General features: G+C 32.8%; 1 protein-coding gene across 1 annotated transcript; it reads right to left on the bottom strand.

Annotated features, from left to right (window-relative positions):
• Positions 1-10610: 10610 nt before the first annotated feature.
• LOC133174551 (uncharacterized) lies at positions 10611-19184 on the bottom strand. Its single transcript, XM_061309663.1, has 3 exons — positions 19158-19184; positions 11447-12722; positions 10611-11293 (listed from the first exon to the last, which is right to left on the bottom strand). Exons 1-3 carry the CDS (start codon positions 19182-19184, stop codon positions 10611-10613), a joined length of 1986 nt encoding a protein of 661 aa, XP_061165647.1.
• Between the last annotated feature and the right edge of the window lie 3669 nt (positions 19185-22853).

Consider the following 22853-nt stretch of genomic DNA (forward strand, 5'->3'; position numbering starts at 1 on the left):
TGTAAATTTTTCTATGATATCCTTCTAAGTAAAAAAGTTATTCCGCCAAAACATCAGCGAATACTTGGAGAAATGTTCAATGTTAGTCAAAAAATGTGGAAATCTATTTATCAGCAAAAGATTAAACTGGCTATAGATAAAAACATTGCGGAATTCAATTACAAATTATTGCACAATTTACTTTGTTGTAAAAAATATATGGTAAAGTGGAAAAAGGCTACCACAGACGAGTGTTCTCTTTGTTCTGTTGTAGAAGACATGCACCATCTTATTTTTGAATGTAGAAATGCTTAATATATTTGGGATTTAGCTTCAACTGTGTTTAAAGTTAACATTCAATGGAAAGACATTGTTATCGGTTTTTATTTTGAACGTAACCAGAAAACATACTTTCTGAACAATTTTATTTCCTTTATTGCATTAAAAATATATAAATACAAAATGTTTTGTAGAATAGAAATCTTGATGAAACTGAATATAATGTTGTACATCATATAAAAAAATCTACAGTATTTTGGTGTAAAGTAATTAAATTTTGTAATTATGCTCTAAATGTAGATATTATTGGAAAGTTTATAAAATTACTGTAATTTGTTATAGTATATAGATATAAGTTTATAAAACTAAAAAAAAAAAATCTGTTCATGTAATCTCTATGTATTAAATTAATTTATTTTTATAAGAAAAATTAAATAATTCCCGCTGCTAGACGGTTTCTGTCCCTCTAGTAGTGCTGCTGAAGGGGAACCCAAGGACTGAGTGAATGTATGTGATTTCCCCTTTTGACAGCAATGGGAATGTATTAATATTCATACAATATTAAATAAACTTGTACTTTTCTTTTCTTCTGGTTGTAAAATTAATGTATATGTATATATGTATGAATATATGTGTGTGTATATAACCCTATAATTATCATTATTTATTTTTCATCTACAAGTAATATTATTATCATGTCATCATCCTGCGAGATGATGTAGGACTAATTTATGCTATAATTGTATTTCGATGGAGCTTAGTCAGGGCCCCATCCCTGGCAGCTGCCATAAAGATTCGTGTAGGGAATTCAAATGTTATAGTATAGGTCTGGGAAATAAAATTTAAAAAAAAAAAAAAAAAAAAAAAAAAACCTATTCATTCAATGTGTTCAAGTGACCCCCCCCCCCCTCCCTTTCCGATTCCAAGTCACAGTGCAGAGAACTCGATGAGTGTTCAGAGCATGAACAATTTGGCCCTTGGACCACTGTACACTGGTTTAGAACGTATATATTTATTTTGATATAATAACGGAATGAATATTTTGGAGATGGGAAAATAAAAAAAATATGCATGTTGTTGTGTTTTGTGTACATGATACTTTTATCATTCTGCTCTACGTATAAAATGAGCAACCACCACAAGATTTTCAGAAAAAATATTTATTAATCTATACGTATTTTCTATAGTTTTTTAACAGATTGTGCATATTAAAGGTTCAGCAACAAGCCATCAGATTAAAATTTATGAAATATTGTAACATTTTAGGAAGGGGGGGGGGGGTGAAATGCATGTAGCTTAAAAAAGAATGTGATGACCCCACTTCATATTTTAATCATAAGTCATTTATAATAATTGTTACAAAATATATCAATTTAAGGAACATTCATTGGGCAATTTTTTGTCAAGACGTTGAAAACAGCTCTTGGGATGATAATATTACTGCAAATTTACAATGACTACTACCCAAAGCATTAATATATCAATAGTTTCCGATACAATTTTATCTTCAATGAATAGAAACCATATTTTTTAATATCTGGTGAAAATTAATTTGTTTCAATTTTGATACCTGTATTGCATACTTAAAATTTCACTACATAAATATCAAAATATTGAAAAACGTTTGTCACCATGGCAACCATATCTTCTTTATAACCCTGATGACCATGGTGGACAATTTCATATTATGATACCATTAACGTAAGGCAAATTATATGTAAAAATGAGAAAAAATTCATAGAGCGGATTATTTTCACGGACCCTTGCAATCTTTTCCTTAACTCCTTTACATACATTGCCGGCAATTAAATTTCGAAAACTCATTCACATTTTTTTTTAATCGGAACCATCTATTCAATATAATTTATAAGAAAAAAAAAACAAAGGCCTAAAACTTGAATTTACTATTATTGATTGATTGTATGTTGTTTAACGTCCCATTCGAGAATTTTTCACTCATATCTAGAGACGTCACCGTATGCCGGTGAAGGACCTCAAATGTAGACCTATACTAGGCACTCAGGACCATTTAGCAGTGAGGGTTCTTTATCCTGTCAACGCCTTCCGCTCGCTTTTAAGGTCTCATCCGAAAGACCTGTGACTTTCACTTCTAGTGCCGGGCGCTTGGTTAACGAGCATTCACAGCCTATGTTTTGGCTTTAGGTTTAACGCGGCGCGGCGAAAGAGAATCAACCCGGGCCCCCCGATCACGAGATAACTATCTTTGAAAATATTTGTTCAAAACTTCATGGTGAATGTCAACAACTTTAACAAATAAAAGAAAAGTACGTTCATAACATACTGACATCTTTTACATTATTATAGGAGCCAGTCTTTTTAGCTCACCTGAGCCGAAGGCTCAAGTGAGCTTTTCTGATCACATTTTGTCCGTCGTCCGTCTGTCCGTCTGTCTGTCCGTCCGTCTGTAAACTTTTCACATTTTTGACTTCTTCTCAAGAACCACTGGGCCAATTTTGACCAAACTTGGTACAAAGCATCCTTGGGTAAAAGGAAATTTAAATTGTTAAAATGAAGGGCCAAGTCCCCTCACAAGGGGAGATAATCAAGAGAAGACAAAAATAGGGTGGAGTCATTAAAAAATCTTCTTCTCAAGAACCACAGGGCCAGTAAAGCTGAAAGTTATGTGGAAGCATCCTGGGGTAGTGTAGATTCTAAATTGTTCAAATCATGACCCCCGGGGGTAGGGCGGGGCCACAATAGGAAATACAAGTTTTACATTGAAATATATAGGAAAAATCTTTAAAAAACTTCTTCTCAAGAACCACTGGACCAGAAAAGCTGAAACTTATGTGGAAGCATCCTGGGGTAGTGTAGATTCTAAATTGATCAAATCATGACCCCCGGGGGTAGGGCGGGGCCGAAATAGGAAATACAAGTTTTACATTGAAATATATAGGAAAAATCTTTTAAAAACTTCTTCTCAAGAACCACTGGACCAGAAAAGCTGAAACTTATGTGGAAGCATCCTGGGGTAGTGTAGATTCTAAATTGTTTAAATCATGACCCCCCGGGGGTAGGGCGGGGCCACAATAGGAAATACAAGTTTTACATTGAAATATATATAGGAAAAATCTTTAAAAATCTTCTTCTCAAGAACCACTGGGCCAGAAAAACTGAAACTTATGTGGAAGCATCCTGGGGTAGTGTAGATTCTAAATTGTTCAAATCATGACCCCCGGGGGTAGGGCGGGGCCACAATAGGAAATACAATTTACATTGAAATATATAGGAAAAATCTTTAAAAATCTTCTCAAGAACCACTGGGCCAGAAAAGCTGAAACTTATGTGGAAGCATCCTCAAGTAGTGTACACTCTAAATTGTTCAAATCATGACCCAGGGGATAGGGCGGGGCCACAATAGGGGGAATCCCAAGTTTTACATTGAAATATATATAGGAAAAATCTTTAAAAATCTTCTTCTCAAGAACCACTGGGCCAGAAAAACTGAAACTTATGTGGAAGCATCCTGGGGTAGTGTAGATTCTAAATTGTTCAAATCATGACCCCCGGGGGTAGGGCGGGGCCACAATAGGAAATACAATTTACATTGAAATATATAGGAAAAATCTTTAAAAATCTTCTCAAGAACCACTGGGCCAGAAAAACTGAAACTTATGTGGAAGCATCCTGGGGTAGTGTAGATTCTAAATTGTTCAAATCATGGCCCCTGGGGGGAGGGTGGGGCCACAATAGGTATTACAAGGGGGGCGTCTGGTAATGAACAGCATGGCCAAAGTTACTCAGGTGAGCGATGTGGCCCATGGGCCTCTTGTTTTTTTCTTATATTAGTACGATGTGGATGGTCTAATGTTTTACAGAACATTTTAGTTTAAGGAACTAAAGGAAAATTTGTAAGCCTTGAGAACCCCACAAATCTAAATGTAAAAAACAAAGAGCTTACCACGAAGGGTCTCATCAACAAAATTAATGACATTTTGATAACAGATAGTGTGGAATTTAAGCTCTATGGGACTGCTTTTCTTTTTTTTTTCTTTTTTCTTTTTTTTCTATTGTGTTTTTATATCTATTTTACTTTCCCCTAAAGAGAGTTTACAGTATGGCATTGCTTTATTTGAAAATAACAAAAGTAACGTCATAATTTGTATAAGGTAACGTAACGTCATAGGACAATAAAAATTACCATGAGATTGTAAAAACATAAATGACTTGAAACTGGATAATTAAGACTAGGTATTTTTCTTATCATTAACAGAATTGGTTTACAAAAATGCTACAAATAAAATAAGCACACGGGCGGTGATCTCATATTGCAGTTACTATTGAAGCAAGTATAACTGATTACATTCTGTATAAACAGAAAATACTAACAACGTTTCAAAATGATTAAGCCCTAACCACCGGGTAGGACAATATAAGTTTAATAATAGAATACCAAGTACATAAACAGTCATGTTTTGTGTGATACAAACAATGACAGGCCCGTAGCAAGGTTTTTTGATAGTAAGTCGGGGATAACCTTTACAAAAATAACATTTAGAAACGATAAACTGCACACACAGGGGCCAGTATTATTTTGTTATTTTACATATTCACTAAATAGACCAAAAGGAATATATCTTTTTTGTATAAATAATGAATACGTAAAATCAAACAAAGTTACCGGCCCCTGTGTATGAATCTATTCAAAAATCCGTGGAGGGGGAGACTTCCTCCAACTTTTCGGTAATGTAGGAATTTGCCATTCTCTGATCTTTCTTAGCAATAGGCAGCATTTCAAAAAAAATCACATATAAAAACTAGGCAAAAGACTATTGTCAGAAAAGAGCCCCCCCCCCTTCCTCCTACACGGACCTTAATGCATTACCTGATTAGAAAAAAATACCACATTTCAAAAATGTGTCAAAATATGTGCGCTTGCACCCTCTTTAAGAAAATTATTATTCATCTGCTTAAAGTAATTTAGCTAACTCTTATTTATGTAACATTTGAAAAATGACTTACAGAATGCACCGATATTCCCCAAACTTTGCCCATTAAAAAATATCATGTATACCATCATTTTCAAAAGGTTCCTTCTAAATAATCGTGTAAACAATCTGGGACGTGGGAATCATCCCAAGTCTAGTCACTCAGAAATAAACAAACGTAAATAATAAAATAAAATAAAAGATCGCTGGAGATTTCCAGACATTCTAAGCTTATTAATTTTACTACAAACTACAGCTACATTAAAGTGGACTGTAATGACAAAGACATCAATGAGTCTACTAGTGAACATCACACCTATGTAGAGTGTGGTTCTTGACCTTGAAAAATCATAAACTTTTGGAGACTTACTTGTCATAAACCGCCAGAGTTATACTGCACAAATGTCTCTTTGTGTGTAAAGAGTCCTTTAATAATAAAGACAATAGTGGCAACCTGAAGTGAGTATGCAAATGTATTACATATATAGATAAATATGATGAAAACAAAGTTAAACATGTTCCTACATTTTATTGACAAACATTTAAGGTTTAAACCTTAATTTAATCAAAGAATCAGCCACTAAATCTGAAATAAATAATGCTTTAAATTTAACTGCAAATGACTGATAAAATTAATCCATAAAAGCAGTCAGTAATTGACGCAGCCCCCCCCCCCCCCCCCACAAAAAAAAAATCATCATCATCATCATTTGGTAACAAGTGTGCAGAAAACAAGATATATATTTCATCAAAGTCGAGTAGTTGTGCAGTACAAATCAAGTTCAGTGTACATTTTATTTCTTATTGGACAGCTAACTACGCATTCCCATTCCTATGAACAAATAACCCCCCTTAATAAAATATAAGTAGCAAAACTGTAGAGGACAAATTAAATGCACTTTCTAACGGGAATCGCTGACAAAGACTAGGAAAACTTTAATATTACTAATTGTAAGTTGATTTTTTTTAATTTATTTTTTTTATTATTTTATTTTAACTGTAGAGTTAACAATTAATAGTGAGGAAGGGGACATTATGAAACCAGAAATGCTAACTTCTTGGGAAAATACTAACTATTAAACATCATCAAATAGAAAAACCACGATCCAATTTTGTTGAGGCAAACGTTGGGGTTCTTTCTACGACCCTTATAGCTCTAATTATAATGCTTTAAAAAGAGAATTTCCATTCCTTGACGAATTTAACCTTATCTTTTAGTATCAAACGTAAAGAAAAAGAAAATGAATTTGTCTTTATTTCTTTTTTAGTACGCGTGTTTATGTCGTTTCTGGTATTAAGTGAAACCTTTACTTTCACTTCGATTCTCATCTGCTACTTTTAAGAAATTGTAAATTTTCAGAATATGAAAAATTCTGGAAAACTATTTGTGATGTTATAATGTATTTATTTATACAAATGTAAAAGTATGTTAAAATACTTAATACCCCCCCCCCCCCCCCGTTCGTTTTTATTTCTGTATATAAAGCTTTTACAGTGAAAATTCACAAAAATGTAAAGCATGTCATCTATAATTTCAGTTTGATTTTGAAATATATCTGCTGTAAATGCAACACATAGTTACTAGAAAGAAAATGTGTAATATAAATAGTAGAAATGAAAGTATACATGTACTGATTGTTAACTAATCTATGTACAATATGTCTATGTGAAAGCACAAATAAAATATATGTATTGATAATAATAATAATAATAATAATAACTAGAAACTCATTGCGAGCAATGAGAGGTCTTCCGTCCCATTTTGAAAATAAAAATGTAAATTCAAGCTGAAAAAGTGAAAAAAAAATTTCAGACACTCTGGAGATTTAACCCTGGTCGTCAGCGTGAAAATCCAACGTGTTAACCATTACGCCATTTCAACTCCCGCTTCATAGGTCTAACTCCCGCTTCAAAGCGAAAATGACGAACATCAAGAGTTTGGATTTATCAATTCGAAAACAAATTATATATTTAGTATTTTGAAAAGAGGCTCTCTTAACCCTACAGATATAACAGAAAATATTGAAGATGAAAAAATCGATTTTTTTAATTCGCTTCTGCAAGCGACCGGAACTAACGACGACGCATGAAAAGGTCCCTTCGACAATCTAGAAATCATGGTCTATCATCTCTAACAAAAAAAACCCCACTCAACATCATTTATAAAGTTTAAAACGTAAATTTAAGCGAACAAATTCGGGATTAAACCCCGAGCGCCTTCGTGAAAATTCAATATGGAAGCCACTACACCAGTGTTATTATACCAGCCATCATCGATGTTTACTTTGTATCATTGCCTGAAGTAGCAAGCGTCAGTGAGGTTAAAAGTTCTTTTATATAGTGCAGAAATATAGAATGAGAGCTAGCTAGCCAAATTTTGTGCAAGCAGATTCACATCGGAATTCGTTACTTGAGTTTAAACAATAAAAAAAATCGATTACTGATGAACTGATGATACTGTTTACTTCTTTTATTCTTTTTGTATTCACATTTTTATTCCATGCAATTCCATATACCTGTATTTCAAACAAATGTGTCCGTGTAATCTTTTTCTGCACTTTTGCATCAGACCATTTTTCTACTATGAAAGAAGAGTCACGATACATTATTTTGCGCCAATCGTGACGAGTAAATCTTTGCGCCTTTTCTTTAATATGTATTTTCTATTGAATGGTTTCCATTCTCATATATATATTTGTATGTACCGTAAAAATTACTCATTTTATTGCATTTGGAGGTCAGAGTATCTATGTTTTTAAAAACAGATTATCCATTTCATAATCTGCCAGATCCAACAACAATTCCTTCATATTTCATTGATCCTTGTGGTAGTTTCGATCAACAAGACGCTCGGCTTTCTCAGTAAACTCCGACCTACCAATCGGCAATCTTCGACCGACTCAGCTACTCTCCATACAAACCTCGGAAGTGATTGGTGGAAAATATGCATCAAATCGATTACATTTCTCACCCAGAAACTGCCTTGTAACTCATTTCATATTTTACTTAGCATAAAGTTCTTCAAACATTTTTTTCTGTTGTCTAATTCTTCCGTGTATATTGGTTTTGATCACAGCATCATGTAAGTAGTCTTTGAAAGCAAAACATAGTGTTGGGCGTGCTTCAAAGTAACTCAGATTTCAAAGGTATAACATTTGGAGGAATTTCAAATAAGATCACATGACTTTATCAGCAACATGGTAGAACACCGTTGACATCCGAGGTTAGTGTGCGAGGAACGAGCCACCCGAGGAGCTCCGAATGCCGACCTGCTCGTCGGAAACAGCCGCCATTTTGGACCCGCTTCAGATTTTTAAATGCTAATATCTATAGTTTGGATTGATCAATTTTAAAACAAATTGCATATTAAGCATTTACAAAAGAGTCTCTCTTAAATTTACAAAAATCATAAAAAGAAAATTGAAAAACAAAAAAAGTAAAAAATGCCCTTTTCAGAATTCGCTTCCGGCAGCAACCGGAAGTGGTGACGACGCACAACAAAGATGATTCTGCAAATCTAAAGGCCATGATCTATCTTCTCCAATAAGTCTCCAGTTCATATCTTTAGCCGTTCTTTAGAACATTCATCGACAAAAGTCCATTTAAAAATCAGGAAATAGTCCATAACTTGGAACCAAAAGAGAATTTACCAAATTTTCCTTGTGATAAACAAAGTTCATTTAATGACTCATTTTTCCTGAAAGTTTCACTGAAAACCACTGAACAGTTTTTGAGAAAACGCCTGCACAAAATTTGGTCAAAAAATAATAAGAAAAAGAAGAAACAGTAGAATCACTATAAGGTCTTCCGTGAAGACGGAAGACCTTAATAATAAAAATAAAATAAAAAGTAAAACGAATAATAATAAAAAAGTTTCTTTCAAAAGAAAAAAAATATACTAATTGCATAATAAATTGGAGGTCTTTTGCTAAATGTCATGTTTTAATTGTAGCAATCAAACTACCAGGAACACCATAAATTATTACATTAAGAAGTAAATGATATACATTTATTGACTGGGTTCGAGGGCAATATGCGTTTTTTCGGACTCAAGAACCAAACTGTTTGCCTGAGGCCATTAGGCCTCAGGCTAACAGTTTGATTCGAGGGTCGTCAAAACGCATGTTGCTCGAGAACACAGTCAGTAAATGTTTTGTTATACCTTTTACTTTTTATTTTGATATATCATGATGTAACTTTCGTTTACCCTCATTGCGGTTCTATCGAACTCCAACGAATGCAAATAAGATATACCTGATCTCGCCTACCCTGTGACGTCTCACCATCTCATCAGGTCCAACATCTCACTCTGCGGTCAAGCTCATCAATTTTTATGCATTCTTAGTGAAATTGGAAATGTTAGACTTTTTTAGTAAAGAATTATGAAGGACACAACTTTAAAGGCATAACGAAATTAATTGTGACATTAAACAAGTAAATTTTATATTACATAATTGTGTACATTTAAGATTAAACAAGTCGTATATATATATATATATATATATATATATATATATATATATATATATATATATATATATATATATATATTCAAGTAGCATGATACAAATATATTACATTAACATGTATATGTAGCATAAAACAAATATCTTATATTATATATGTTCATGTGACATTAAACAAGTAGGGCATATTAAATTTATAGTATTTAGCACTACTGCATGATGAATGAAATTGGAGTACATAGTGCACATGTACAAAGTATCTTTCTCTCTGCAATTTTTTTTCCTGTTATTCCTGATCTAAAAGATGAAATTTGCATGTCTTCACTTATATTCATTGCTTAAAAGTATATTCATGAATACAATGTGATTTTTTTTTCATCCTTATATTCAAACAAAATATCCATAAAGCATACATGTAAAAATCTTCCAAAAGTCCAAAGGACTCTCCTTCACGGAACTGACTTAAACGAATTTAGTTATTCATATAAAAATCGAAAAGGCATTGATTTGGCTACATTTGTATCTTTTCCTGAATGTTATTCACTGAAAGTGAATACATTCAATCCATTCACTTGCAAAATTTATAATCTACGATTTTTCTTCATACTTGATGCTAGTATTCATTTAGTCGCCCGCGTGGCGCAGTGGTTAGAGCGTTTGCTCTAGAGTCGCGGAGTAAGGAGTTGATCCTTACGTCGCGGGTTCGAATCCAACTGTGGGACGTGGAGACCATTCCTTCGGATGAGACTGTATAAACCGAGATCCCTTGTCGCAGTAGAAGCTGCTACGAAAAAGATCCCTCACTGCTCAATGACCCTGAGTGCCTAGTAAAGGTCAAAACTTGTAGCTCTCCACCGGCAAGTGGTGGCGTCTCCATATGAGTGAAAAATTCTTCCGAGGGACGTTAAACAATAAACAAACAAACATCATTACACATTTATTGCTTGTCCTCATTTTTACCTGTTTTCCTCTCTTTTCTTATTCTCTCTTCTGCTTCGTTAAGTCTGCTATTAAAGCTTTCTAAATCACGTTTAAGATTTTGGATGTCTTTCTTTGTTGCCATATTTGAAATGTCTTGCTTTGTTGCCATATTTGAATGCATATCGGTAAGTTTTTGTGTTATTGAAGCAAGCACATCCTGGAGTCCTTCCTCATCCGTTTCCTTGTAAGAATTCGGTGTGGAAAACTTTGTAAAACAATTATACGAAAGACCAAGAGCATCAAACACCTTGTCTATTGGCGTCATTAAGCAGGCCCCATATGATGTTTTCGCAACAGCTATCCCAATACATTTTAAGATAACTGGGTTTTCTCTCGCAATAACAAAAACTAGAGCTCCAGAATCTCCTTCACTGAGAAAAGCTTCACTCGAATCAGATGGTTGGGATGGATCTATTCTTGGAATGACTTCCAGTTGTCCAAACAATCGAATAGGACAAATTTTATTCAGTATAACTTCGCAATCATTTATAATCTGAGCACAACTCCTTCCAATTCTTAATGAACCAAGTGTAATACCACTTGTAGCACCCACCTTGATAACTTGTTTCCGGAAATTAAACATGTTGATTTGATCTAATTGACCATTTGAAAAGTGTAGTATTTGTCTGTCGGAAAACCCTGAAGATATGGAAGAAAAATGAAGAAATAAAGTTCATATACATGTACATCAATTAAAAAAATTTTCCCCAAATTAAAAGGTTATATACCTTACTAATATCAATATTCTGTCTGAAATTTTCTTCTTTAGGCTTGTAAAATGTATACACTTACCAGCGCAATGAAGTTGATTTTCTAAATAAACGTCTGCAAAATATCCATCACATGGGTGTCGATCTGTAATCTCTATCAGAGCCGCATCAATACTAACTTCATTTGGCTTATCGTGAATGAACATGATTTTATTTATTTTACCTATTTGTCTTTTTTCTCGATCATGTATAAGGATTACATCTTTCTTTCGAACATATTCCTCAGCAGAATTATTTTGTAAAATTTTGGGTGGTAAAACAACATGAGCGCACGTCAAAAATCCCACCTTCCTTGGATTTTGGATATTAACAAATCCCCCTAGTGTTCCAGTTGTTTTAAATACTTCGTCCGTAATCTTTTCACCTGGGCGAAGTGGGTTTACAGCTAGTCGGCAAGTTCCTTCCCGAACGTCGACAATGAATCCATTTATTTTTTCAGGGAATGTCTCTTCTCCCCTAGGTACAACCCCTTTTATTTGGCAATATATGACAATAGTTGGTGTCTTTTCCACATGAGGTGCGCCTGATTTATACCCTTTTGAGCGAACATTAGATTTATTAATCAATGTTATATTACTGTGTTGATTAAACAATAATGCGATGGTTTCATCGTCGATCTGAATCACACTCGAATCTGTTGTATCACAAAATTCAAAAGAGAGCAATGAGGCTGCTTCCGAATTGCATTCATCTTTTGAGACAATAATAAGGTCTAGTCCACAGAAACTTCCCGTTTTTCTTTGTATATTTTGCTCCACAACTACAACGAGTGTATCAATTCCTCTTTTTCTTCTGAAGGGTTTATATCGCGCAAACAGTTGCTGTCGCTCTAACTGTTCGAAATTTTTCTCCACAGATCGATATCCTGTCCAAATATTTACAATAGTAAACTTTGACTCATTTCCTTTACAGAATTTTTCTACTATCGTTTCCGAGACAATGTCGGAAATAAAATCATTTTTAGGTTTCTCGACACAGAGACTTTCACACAATTTTCTTATATCATTTGAAGAAGCAGCATTTAAGATGTTCTTTATCGCCAGTGCATCCTTCTTCTCTTCTAAAACTTTTATGGTTTTAATCAGATCTTCAAAAGAAAAATATGAACTTGTATTTGTCTTAGAATGAAATACAGCAGCTTTAAATTCATCGGTGGTTTGTGTATCAATATCTGAGTCCGATTTTGAGCGCTTGTTTTTCTCTGTTTGATTTTCAGCGACCTCTGCAGGACGTAGATAAGAAACATCATATTTAAGGGATATATCTCTGGATCTCCAATGAATTGGATCAGGTATTGCCTAAAACAAAGATGCAAACACTTTTAAATTAACTCCGTCTACGTATACAATTGTACTGAATCATTTTTTTCTAGAAAACTTAATTGTTCAACAATAAGAAAAGACGTACCATGATTTTTCAAGTCCTTTTCTGTATCACACATGAAATTTGTTATTATTTCTTCATTTTTTCAACCTAAAGAGGAGAAGAAAAAAAATATATTTGATTTTATCTTTGAAATATGATAATAAGAATAAATGTCGGTATCATAATACATAATGCAAAACCCATCAAGTACAATAAAAAAAAGACAGTAAGGAGAACTTTATAATATTAGCTATATAGAGGATATTCAATGTCTTGTAGATGAATATGGAATTTATTTCACGAGTGGGACAGGATTTTTCGATGTTTTCACGAGTGCGAAGCTAAATATCGAATTGAAGTCCACCGTTTTCTTCTTCTATATAAAAAAAAAAATCTGAGTACATTCTGCTTCATAGGAGTATAAAAACAGGTAGGCTAATAAAGGTGCACAATCTTTCCTGAATTATTTCTTGGGAAATCACATTTGCTTATGTCAAAAGAAAATGAAAAGATTTTTATTTTTTTTAATGGTTTACCCAGTCTGCAAATCCATATTTAAGTCACTGTATTATTTTAGATTTTAAAGATTCTTTTTTTTTTCATTTATAATAAGTGTTCAGGATAAAAGAACGATATTTTCAAAGATATATTATGCCATTCCATTTTTTTTTTTTATTGGTCTTGTTTTATGATTAGCGTCCGAAGACGGATTGATTTGAGTTATGAAAATAAAAAGAATAACACACATACAAAATAGATCCAGACTTTTCGCTTTTAAATCTCATGAGATCGACATATCATTCTTATTTTATATCATTTTAAGGTTTTGTGTCTAAGATGGGACTTTGAATCGATGCTGTTTGTTTTTTGTTTTGTTTTTGTTTTGTTTAATTTTTTTTTTTTTGTTCTTTCTTTCTTTCTTTTTTTTTTTTTTTTTTTTTGGTTTTGTTTTTTGTTTTATGTTTTTGTTTTTGTTTTTGTTTTTTGTTTGCATTGTTTTTTTTCCAAACTTTAAGAAAATTCCTCAATAATAACCTTTATCAATATTATCGTGTGTTTTAGTTGATTTCCGTAAAAGATAGGTTTGTTATTTTGGGTGGATGCTAGACATAGAAAGTACTTGAAAAATTGAATTCAACCTTGCATCCAAGAATCATAGATTTCACAGTGTCCGTAAAGAGCTGGCTCTCATTAGAATTAAGCAGAAAGTTTTTCTAGATCCCCTGTTGCTGAGCGAAAAATTTAATATTACTGCAGAAAAAATACCTTTGATAAAACTTCCCTCGGTGTTTGATTTTTTTTTTTTTTTTTTTTTTTTTTTTTTTTTTTGCTTTGGTAAATTCTTTTTGTTTGACTAACATATACTTTCAATTAAGTCCACAGGTAAAATTTCAAAATCAAATAATTTTATTTAAAGTGCATCTCATTAAAAAAAACTGACTAGATAAAATTTTCCGGCAAGATTTGGAATTTTTTTTACTACTCATAAATGTATAAACTTTCAGAAAATTACAATTTTTAGAATTAAATAATTTGGATTATTTCATTAAAATTAATAGTTATTTATGGGACGTAAATATATACATCGCAACGAATTCAGGGTTCCACATTCCATGCTATTCACGCATGCATAGTTTTCAAAAACAAAACAGCATGGTTAGAGAGGGAATCCCGGAAGGCCTGCTACATTGACAAAGTCGACCAAAAAGAAAAAGAAACTGAAAATAGAACTTGAAAAAGCAACTTTCCTGACTAAAATTTAGTTTGGGGATTAATATAATCGCTGGATAAAGAGGAAACGGGAACTCGGCGACACTCAAGCAGGGCTCTCGAAGGTTCTATTCGACAGGTTTGTTGATACTTGTTATCATTTCTCATTTTTCCGTCACTTTCAAAGAAAAAAAAAATAGTGTAAACTCAACATAAAAAATACATCTTTGACTTATAAACATTGTTGCCATTTGAAATGCTAATTTTTTTAATTGTGCAGAAAAATATTTTTTTTGACATTTGCCGCGATAACGTATGATTAGTTGGTTTTTCCTTTCTTTGACCCAATACACAAAACCTAAACATTTGACTTTTAATTCTGTTAAATTCGCCTGAATGCAGACTAAAATCTTTACGATTATTATTTAAGATTATTTTATAAGAAAGTCATGATAATTTGTGTTTTTGAAAATTGCTTTCATCTAATATTCATTATAAATGTAAACTTTACAGTGTAGGCACGTGTCGTTTTAGAATTCACGTGGTACAAAATAAACAGATCTAAGATTGCTCCAGTTCGTACGACCCTTGATTTTCCGGCAGATTCTAATTACGTTAATTTTGTTTGAGTAGAGAATATTTTTGTTTCTCAAACTTCTTACATCAACTTTATACCTTATTTCTTAATGACATATTGGGTAAATTTGGAAGAAAAAGCACACATTTTGCAGCCGTACTGTCGCTTTAACATATAAAGTAACACACCTTTACATAAAAATAATCTTCAAGTATTCAAGTATCTTCAAATAAAACCGGACCTAGGGTGGGGCCACAATTGGCGATCAAAGTTTTACATAGGGATATATGGGAAAATTCTTTACAAATTATCTTCTCAAAAACTGCAAAGTAATGATTAGTCATATTTATATGGAGCATTGTCATGCATTGTCATGCGACATGTACATGTTCTGATGGACGACAATATACGCAGTGAGGGTAGGTACACATTGTCACCAGCGACAATATGAACAGGACGACAAAATGTACCGTCACAATCACGCTGCATAAAGTAGCATACGAAACACGTCAGTGTGATTCACACACCAATTACATTCAAAATACCACCAAAAACAACAAAAGACATCTTTAAGCAGCAATATCTGTTGGGCGACAATATGTACAGTGAGGTGAGGCACGTAATGACGCCAGCGAGAGAATGTACATGTGTAACTTTTCAGCCGGCGACAATATGTACCGATGGACGACAATGTATGCATTGAGGGTAGGTACATATTGTCGCCAACTACAATATGTACAAAACGACAACATGTACCGTCACAAGGTTTAAATCGATGTCGGAAAAGATTTCTGAATTTTTCAATTTGCAGATCACGATGGTCTGAATGGTGGAAAGGAAACCTATACAAAAACCTTTTTTTTAGTATTGCACTTGTACTCTGCTTGCATAAAATAAGTTTTGCCCTTATTCATTGACGCAACATCAAAAAGCTGGCTAAAATGCAATCTAACCATTACAGAGAATTAGCTGAAATATTCTATTGCTTTCCAGATACTTACAGCACACGATGAATGACGGACGATGACGCACAAAAGCTCTGGTATTGGTCTACTGGATGGAATAAAAAAAATCAAATTATCTGAAATAATAACACAGTAAAACACCCAGGACGGAAGTTTCACAAGTGTCGCGTAATAAACATTTCCTGATTAAACTGCAGTTTAAAATCATTTGATGGTATAAATACATTAATTTTTATCACGGACAGGAAAGTGTCACTTTGAGAGGATACGTTGAAAATTACAGCACTTGGCAAATATAAAATGATCTCATGTATTTTCGTGTGCAACTCTTTTAGTCAAAACATTTGGAGTAATGATGTGTACTTCATCAATGAATTAATAATCACATGGCTATTGCTAATAAATATTCATCATTTTCGTTTTCGGAAAATCAACTTGGAAGATTTGAAAATGTAACTTTCGCAATCGCCATCTGTTACACAATCAAAATGTTCAACGCCAGACAATGAAATGGACTGTACGACTAAGAGTATACCTCTTTAAAGAAAATGGATTTAAAGTATAGTTTTTGACATGAATTCAATCCACCTCGCTATACTTTGGCGTGAAAAGTACTGCATACAACTGAAATGAACTAGTTTCTTCCATAAAAAGTGGCAGCTTAAAAAGCCTATGATTGTCAGCACCCACAATCACAGATTGGAGTCTATATTCTGATGTTGAAGAATTCAAGTTAGAAATTTCTTTTGTCCTTTCATACAGACCACATTAACTTTTCTAAGAAACAGAGTAAAGTTTGTTGCAGATGATATCTCTCTCTCTCTCTCTCTCTCTCTCTCTCTCTGGCGATAAATGCGGGATTAATTCAAGTTTGTTATATTTGTATCATTTTCATCTTTTAAGAATTTATTCCTAATTCCTTTCATCACATCGGATTCGTCAATTGCATAATTTTGACTTAATTTTAAATTGTAATTTTCTATGAGAAACATAACCTTAACATATATTCAGAAAATACTAGCTATAACTCAAACATAAATCTGCACCTACAAAATGCATTTAGTTACGTAAATGCAAAAGAAACTATGGTTGAATTTCTTCCAATAAATGCCCTTGTTATCGGAGGTTCCGTATTCCCACATATGAAAACATGTATCTATAAAGTAGAACGTGGGAGATGCCAGATGAATAATGAAATCAAGACCGATTATGTCATGATACGTCAGAGATGCAAAAGCCTTGACCTTAGTTACGTATGAATAAAAGGAGGAGCATACATAAACTTAAACCACTACTTGGCAAAATAAGTTGAAAATAAGAGTAACAAATTCCGGAAGGGACATAACCGCATTGAGTACAATGTTAAAAAAACAGGGAAAAAATCCAATAAGAGAATCGAATTCAAAGTCTAGATACCACAAAAGACCTCCATAAACAAATGAAATACAGGTAAAGACATTTTCAAAAGCATAGCTAAAGAATCCTAGCAAAAGGATAATAAATAAATTAAAGAATTGGTGTCACTAAAACATTGGCAGAAAGCTAAGAGAGAGAAAAATAAAGAACTCCAGGATACAAAAGCAAGATGTGTTTGTGAAACATTGATGCCCCCGTATGACAGCCCGTGGCGAAGGTTAAAGTTTCTCAAATGCAATTCAAACTCCAAGGTCAAGAGTGGAAAAATGTTGGTACCAAAACAAAGGTCTTGTCACAGGGACAACCATTCAAATGTTATGAACAAGGATAAAGTTTAGAAAAATGTTGCAAAAGTGAGTACAAATCCAGGGTCAAGTTCAAAAGGTCAAATAAGATAATATCCAAAGAAAGGTCTTGTCACAAGGAATACGCATGTGAAAATATTAAAAGCCGTTGCTTTAACCAAACAAATGTTATGGGCAAGGTTAGAGTTTTTTTTTTTTTTTTTTTTTTTTTTTTTTTTTTTTTTTTTTCAAAAGTGAAATAAAATCAAAGGTCAAGGTCAGAAGATCAAATATGGTGATATCCAAAGAAAGGTCTTCCACAAAGAATACTCATGTGAATTAACAAAGCCCTAGCACCAACCGTTTAAAAGTTATGGCCAAGGTTAAAGTTTGGAAAAATGTTGCAAAAATGGGTCAAAATACAAGATCAAGGTCGGAATGTCAAATATGATGATATCCAAAGAAAGGTCTTTCACAAGGAATACTCATGTGAAATATGAAAGCCATTGCTCCAACCAATCAAATGTTAAAATCTTTGCAGAAAAAAAGACAAAAAGACGGGCAGGACAAAAACTATATGTACCCTAATCTTCGATTACGGGACATGACAAGATTGCAAAGAAGTAAGCTTCAAACTTAATATCAGGAGCTAGAAAAAGAGGTCCATCATAACTGCAGGCGAGAAAAAGACTTTATATATGAGTCTTCCTCAGGAAATTGAGCTGGCAGCCCACAGAAGAGATTTGAGGACTCATTAAGCATCATAAAACTCTGAGATAGAGAAGGACAGGTAAAAGCCGGTCAAAAAGAAAAGTGTTGCTTAAGCTAGATCTAGAAAAACAATTAACAGATGGACCAAATAACAATCAACTAGGGAAAGACCTGAATATAAAATATATGGAAGAATTAAGCGTGAAGGAAGTGACAACAGCTACTTAAGATAAATCTTTTTTAATATGGAAAACTGCAGGGATTGAAGAAATAATAAATGAGCTGAGGCAGTGAGGACTTGATGACAAGAAAAAGGGAAATCTACTGTTAAATAATCCATGAGAAACAGAGAGAATCTCTTGTTAGTGGAAGAGGGGACTGATTGTCAAACTATGATCCTAATCTCGGCAAAAAATGGCGAGGCATCAAATTGTTCTTGTAGTATGCAATGTTCTAATTCATGTTATGTGAAATACATAATATAAAAGAGGCAAAATATTAAGAAATGAACAAAACAGGTTTAGATCGATCAGAATCTGCAGAGACCAAACACTGCACTACGCGTTCTTTTAAGAGCAATTAACATGAGGAATTACAATAATCACGCTACATAAACTTCAATGATTTTGAAAAAAAAAGCATTTGAAATCATCAATGGAGAAAGCTTTTTTGGAAACTGTTTAGATATTATGGAATCCCAGTTACGTTGGATCGACAACGTGATGAAGACATTGTACGAAGTCAAAGTTTCAAAAAAGTTCATAAGAGAACTCCGTCTGATAAAATCGTTTATTTTTAAAAGCTAGGGTTAAACATGGCTGTCTCTTATCACCAACATTATTCCTGATAATTGTCTACTAGGTAACTTTACAAAAGTGCAAGAGGAATTCAAAACCCTTTACAGAAAAGAATATACTGCCTAGACTTTGCCAACACTATTCCTGATACTTGTCAACTGGCTAACAAGACAACCCTTTAATCAAGTGCTAGAGGAATTCAGTCCCATGTACGTTAGAGAATATATCCTAGACTTCGCAAAATTCTATTTCACACTCAAGCAGACATGAGATACAAGATTAAACAAGAAAAAACGGGGTCAAAGGTATATTCGAAATGAGTAAAGTTAAAAAGTTAATTAAAGTCATGACCAAGAATGGAGGAACTGCAACGTTACATAAAACAACAAAAATCTCTAAATTGCCGCACCCTCACTGCAAACATATGTGAAATAACACTTGAATCTTTTGTTTGACCAAATTTTGATCGACTATTTCAACGATTTGAAAAATGTCTGAGAAAAAAAAATCAAAATTCTAAATATGCAATAATGGCAGCCATTTTGAAAATGGCTGAAAAGCTGAAACTTGAATACCACCGGTATTTCCTACTCAGGTACTGAATAAGGAACATGTATGTCAAATTTGGTTGCCCCACCAAATAAAAATATCAACGATAGAGAAACAAAATACTCTTAAGCAATACCTCTTAATTTAAAGTAATAATAAAACGCAATGAAACCAAAAAAAAAAAAAAAAAAAAAAAAAACTTGATATACATAATTTGATTTCATAATATTGGGTCTTTATTCTATGGGATGAAAGACCTACTGCAGTACTTACACGTGCCACTCCTCATTAAGTCAATCTAAAAGATAATTAAACAATAAAATGCTTTCTTTGGTTGTAGTACGGCAATTAATGTCGCAGCTGTTGCAGAAAAAAATACAGAACCCGCGTAAGCGGGTTATGTGAATTTTCTCTGCAATAGCTGCGACGTTAATTCCCGCACTACAACCAAAGACATTTTATTGTTTATATATATATATATATATATATATATATATATATATATATATATATATATATATATATATATATATATATATATATATATCTGTGTGTGTGTGTGTGTGTGTGTGTGTGTGAGGGTATGTGTGTGTGTGTGAGGGTGTGTGTGTGTGTGTTAAATATTGTATTATAGATGTGTATGTCGTTGTATGCATAATTGATGGAACAGCCTTTGCTTAAGAAATCTATGCAGGTGGCTTGCTTAGTGTTGTTTATGTTTTTATAAGAAATAAAGGAAATAATATTCAGTGGATTTAAATATTTAAAGCAATACATACCCGTGTCACTAAAAAATATCAGATCCATATAATTATTTGGAGTATAAATAAATGCTTGCAATCAATATTTGTCAACAATATACACACTATTTCCTTGCTGTTAAATATTTATTATATTAGCTACGTTAACACTAGTCTGTCCAGAAGTTAACTTTGTAATACAAACCTAACGCACGATATATACTCAATTTGTTTGAACGCACCGTTGCAGTTATGGGACTACATCTTTCAAAGATAAATGATTCAATGCTTAAATGTCAATATCATCTGTGCTACTGATCTAGATGGGAAAAATTAACCCGTACTTCAATTGAATGGTAAATATGAGACTTCCTATTTCAGTGTATATGTCGATTCTGCATTCGTACAATAGCACCTGTGCACAATGTTGTTCCATTCATGTAATTTAGATATGTTTGACATTAATATATTTGCACATGCATATATTTCATGATCTTGAGGTTGAAAGTCTTAATATTCACCTATGTACTGTCTGATGAATGTCTACGAAGCATAAAAATAGACGATTCATCCTCAATCTCTCCATTTTTTTTCTTTTCCTTTGCTTTGAACAAGCATATATGTCTACCACTTTAACGTACTGTTTCACAGCAAAAGGTCATTATTGGTATTTTATATGCACTTTCTTTGACTTTAAACAATTACTGCTTTTTAAAGAAACAAGATACCTGTCGATCTTTTAAGCCTCTTGTCAGAACCATATTTTCTCAGCCATTGAAAAGAACTTTTTGATGTCTTTAACATTTTTTTCTGCTATATGTGTAATTTTTGCTAGCCATCCTTTCTTGTTTAACTTTTGTGAATTCTTTTCTTTGAACTTATATTTAACTATTTAAAAATCATCAAAGATTCCATTCTTATGTTACATCCTCAAACGTCTTGTCCTATGTATGGACATTTCTTTCCTAATTCAGCATAATGTACACTTTGAGACGTCCCTCTCATTAAGCATCTTACGTCCATGAGCAGCTCAAGTTACTTAATAATTCAAACTTTTTTTTTAAAAAAAGAAACCATCCACAATTCTGTATTCTGCAGAATACATCGGACATAACAAATGTCAAGTGCCTTAAAATTATAGATAAATATTGTGAATTTCGTAATACTTTTTCTTCGTAAAAAAAGAACAAAAGGGAATTAATGACATCATGCATTAATAATGACTTATTCCAGAAAAAACACTTTCAGCTTTTTTATATTTAATAAAAATCAATCAATTGGGTCTGACCGAATAGAGAGATAATTGTAATGGAAAGCAATTAAAGAGTGTTTGAAATGCATTTATAGTGTGTTTGCTTTTCAATTACTAAGTATTATATTTGTTATTATCTATCGCGGTACACATGTACAACAGTGATTCCGATATATTTATCTTAATCAACCTTGACATAAACATGCATTTTCAACAAACCTTTAGTGTACGAGCTACAAAATATAGCATAGAATCATTCATCCATGAAGCATTAAGAAAACTAAAGAAACTCAATATTATAACAAAAAAATACAGTATAAAATACATGACTATATAGTGTGTCATCTAGATTATAAGCTTATTTAAATCTTCTCCAGGAAGTCTGATCAAAGAGGGACAACTGCAATATTTCATAAAAATGCAAGAGACAACAGATATATTTAAAAAATCCATATGAAAAAGATAGCAATGGTCTACGCAATAGTTGTCTTCAAAATTGAATTTGTTTTCCCTAAAAATAAAAACCAGCTAAAGAGAATAATAAATGGTATCCTTGACCTAGTTTATAGATTATGAAGATTCCGGACATCATGAAATTGTTTTATGAATATCAATGTTTCTTTTAAAAGTAAACTTTCATTCTACATTCTTCATTTTTTTTATTTTCTATACTATGCTATTTCTTCAGTCTAACAATAAAGCTTAATATCAGGACGGTAACCACTTATTTTCATTGTCTGATTTACTTTACTATAGCTGCCATGTAAAATATCATGTTATATGATTTTATTTTAGTTTGATCCTGGTTAGTTAGAATAATATTACTTTCATTTCTGAGAACATGAATAATGATAAGGGAATAGGTTTGAAGGAAACGAATGGTAGCTACATGTACATGTAAATTTGATTGGTTTTTGTTATAGCCTTCAAACTGTGCACGTACAAGTTTCATTTTATTAAAGTCGTTTATACATATTGACTAAGTATTTGATAAGCTGCTTATCAAGTTTTACTATGAAAGGCTTTCAAGTCAGTATGACAGGTTGCTTCCCAGAAGTATTAC

The sequence above is a fragment of the Saccostrea echinata genome, unplaced genomic scaffold (genome assembly GCF_033153115.1).
Source record: "Saccostrea echinata isolate AGI-Se365-2 ecotype Australia unplaced genomic scaffold, CSIRO_AGI_Sech_v1 ptg000058l, whole genome shotgun sequence".
Classification (NCBI taxonomy): domain Eukaryota; kingdom Metazoa; phylum Mollusca; class Bivalvia; order Ostreida; family Ostreidae; genus Saccostrea; species Saccostrea echinata.

Bases quoted from the DNA above. Each gene is read 5' to 3' on its own strand.
- LOC133174551 (XM_061309663.1), bottom strand. From the start codon at position 19,184: ATGTCTTCATCACGTTGTCGATCCAAC. The intron at 12,723-19,157 runs GTAACTGGGATT...TCTTTGTTTTAG, and splicing joins CATCACGTTGTCGATCCAAC to GCAATACCTGATCCAATTCA. The intron at 11,294-11,446 runs GTAAGTGTATAC...CCATATCTTCAG, and splicing joins AAATCAACTTCATTGCGCTG to GGTTTTCCGACAGACAAATA.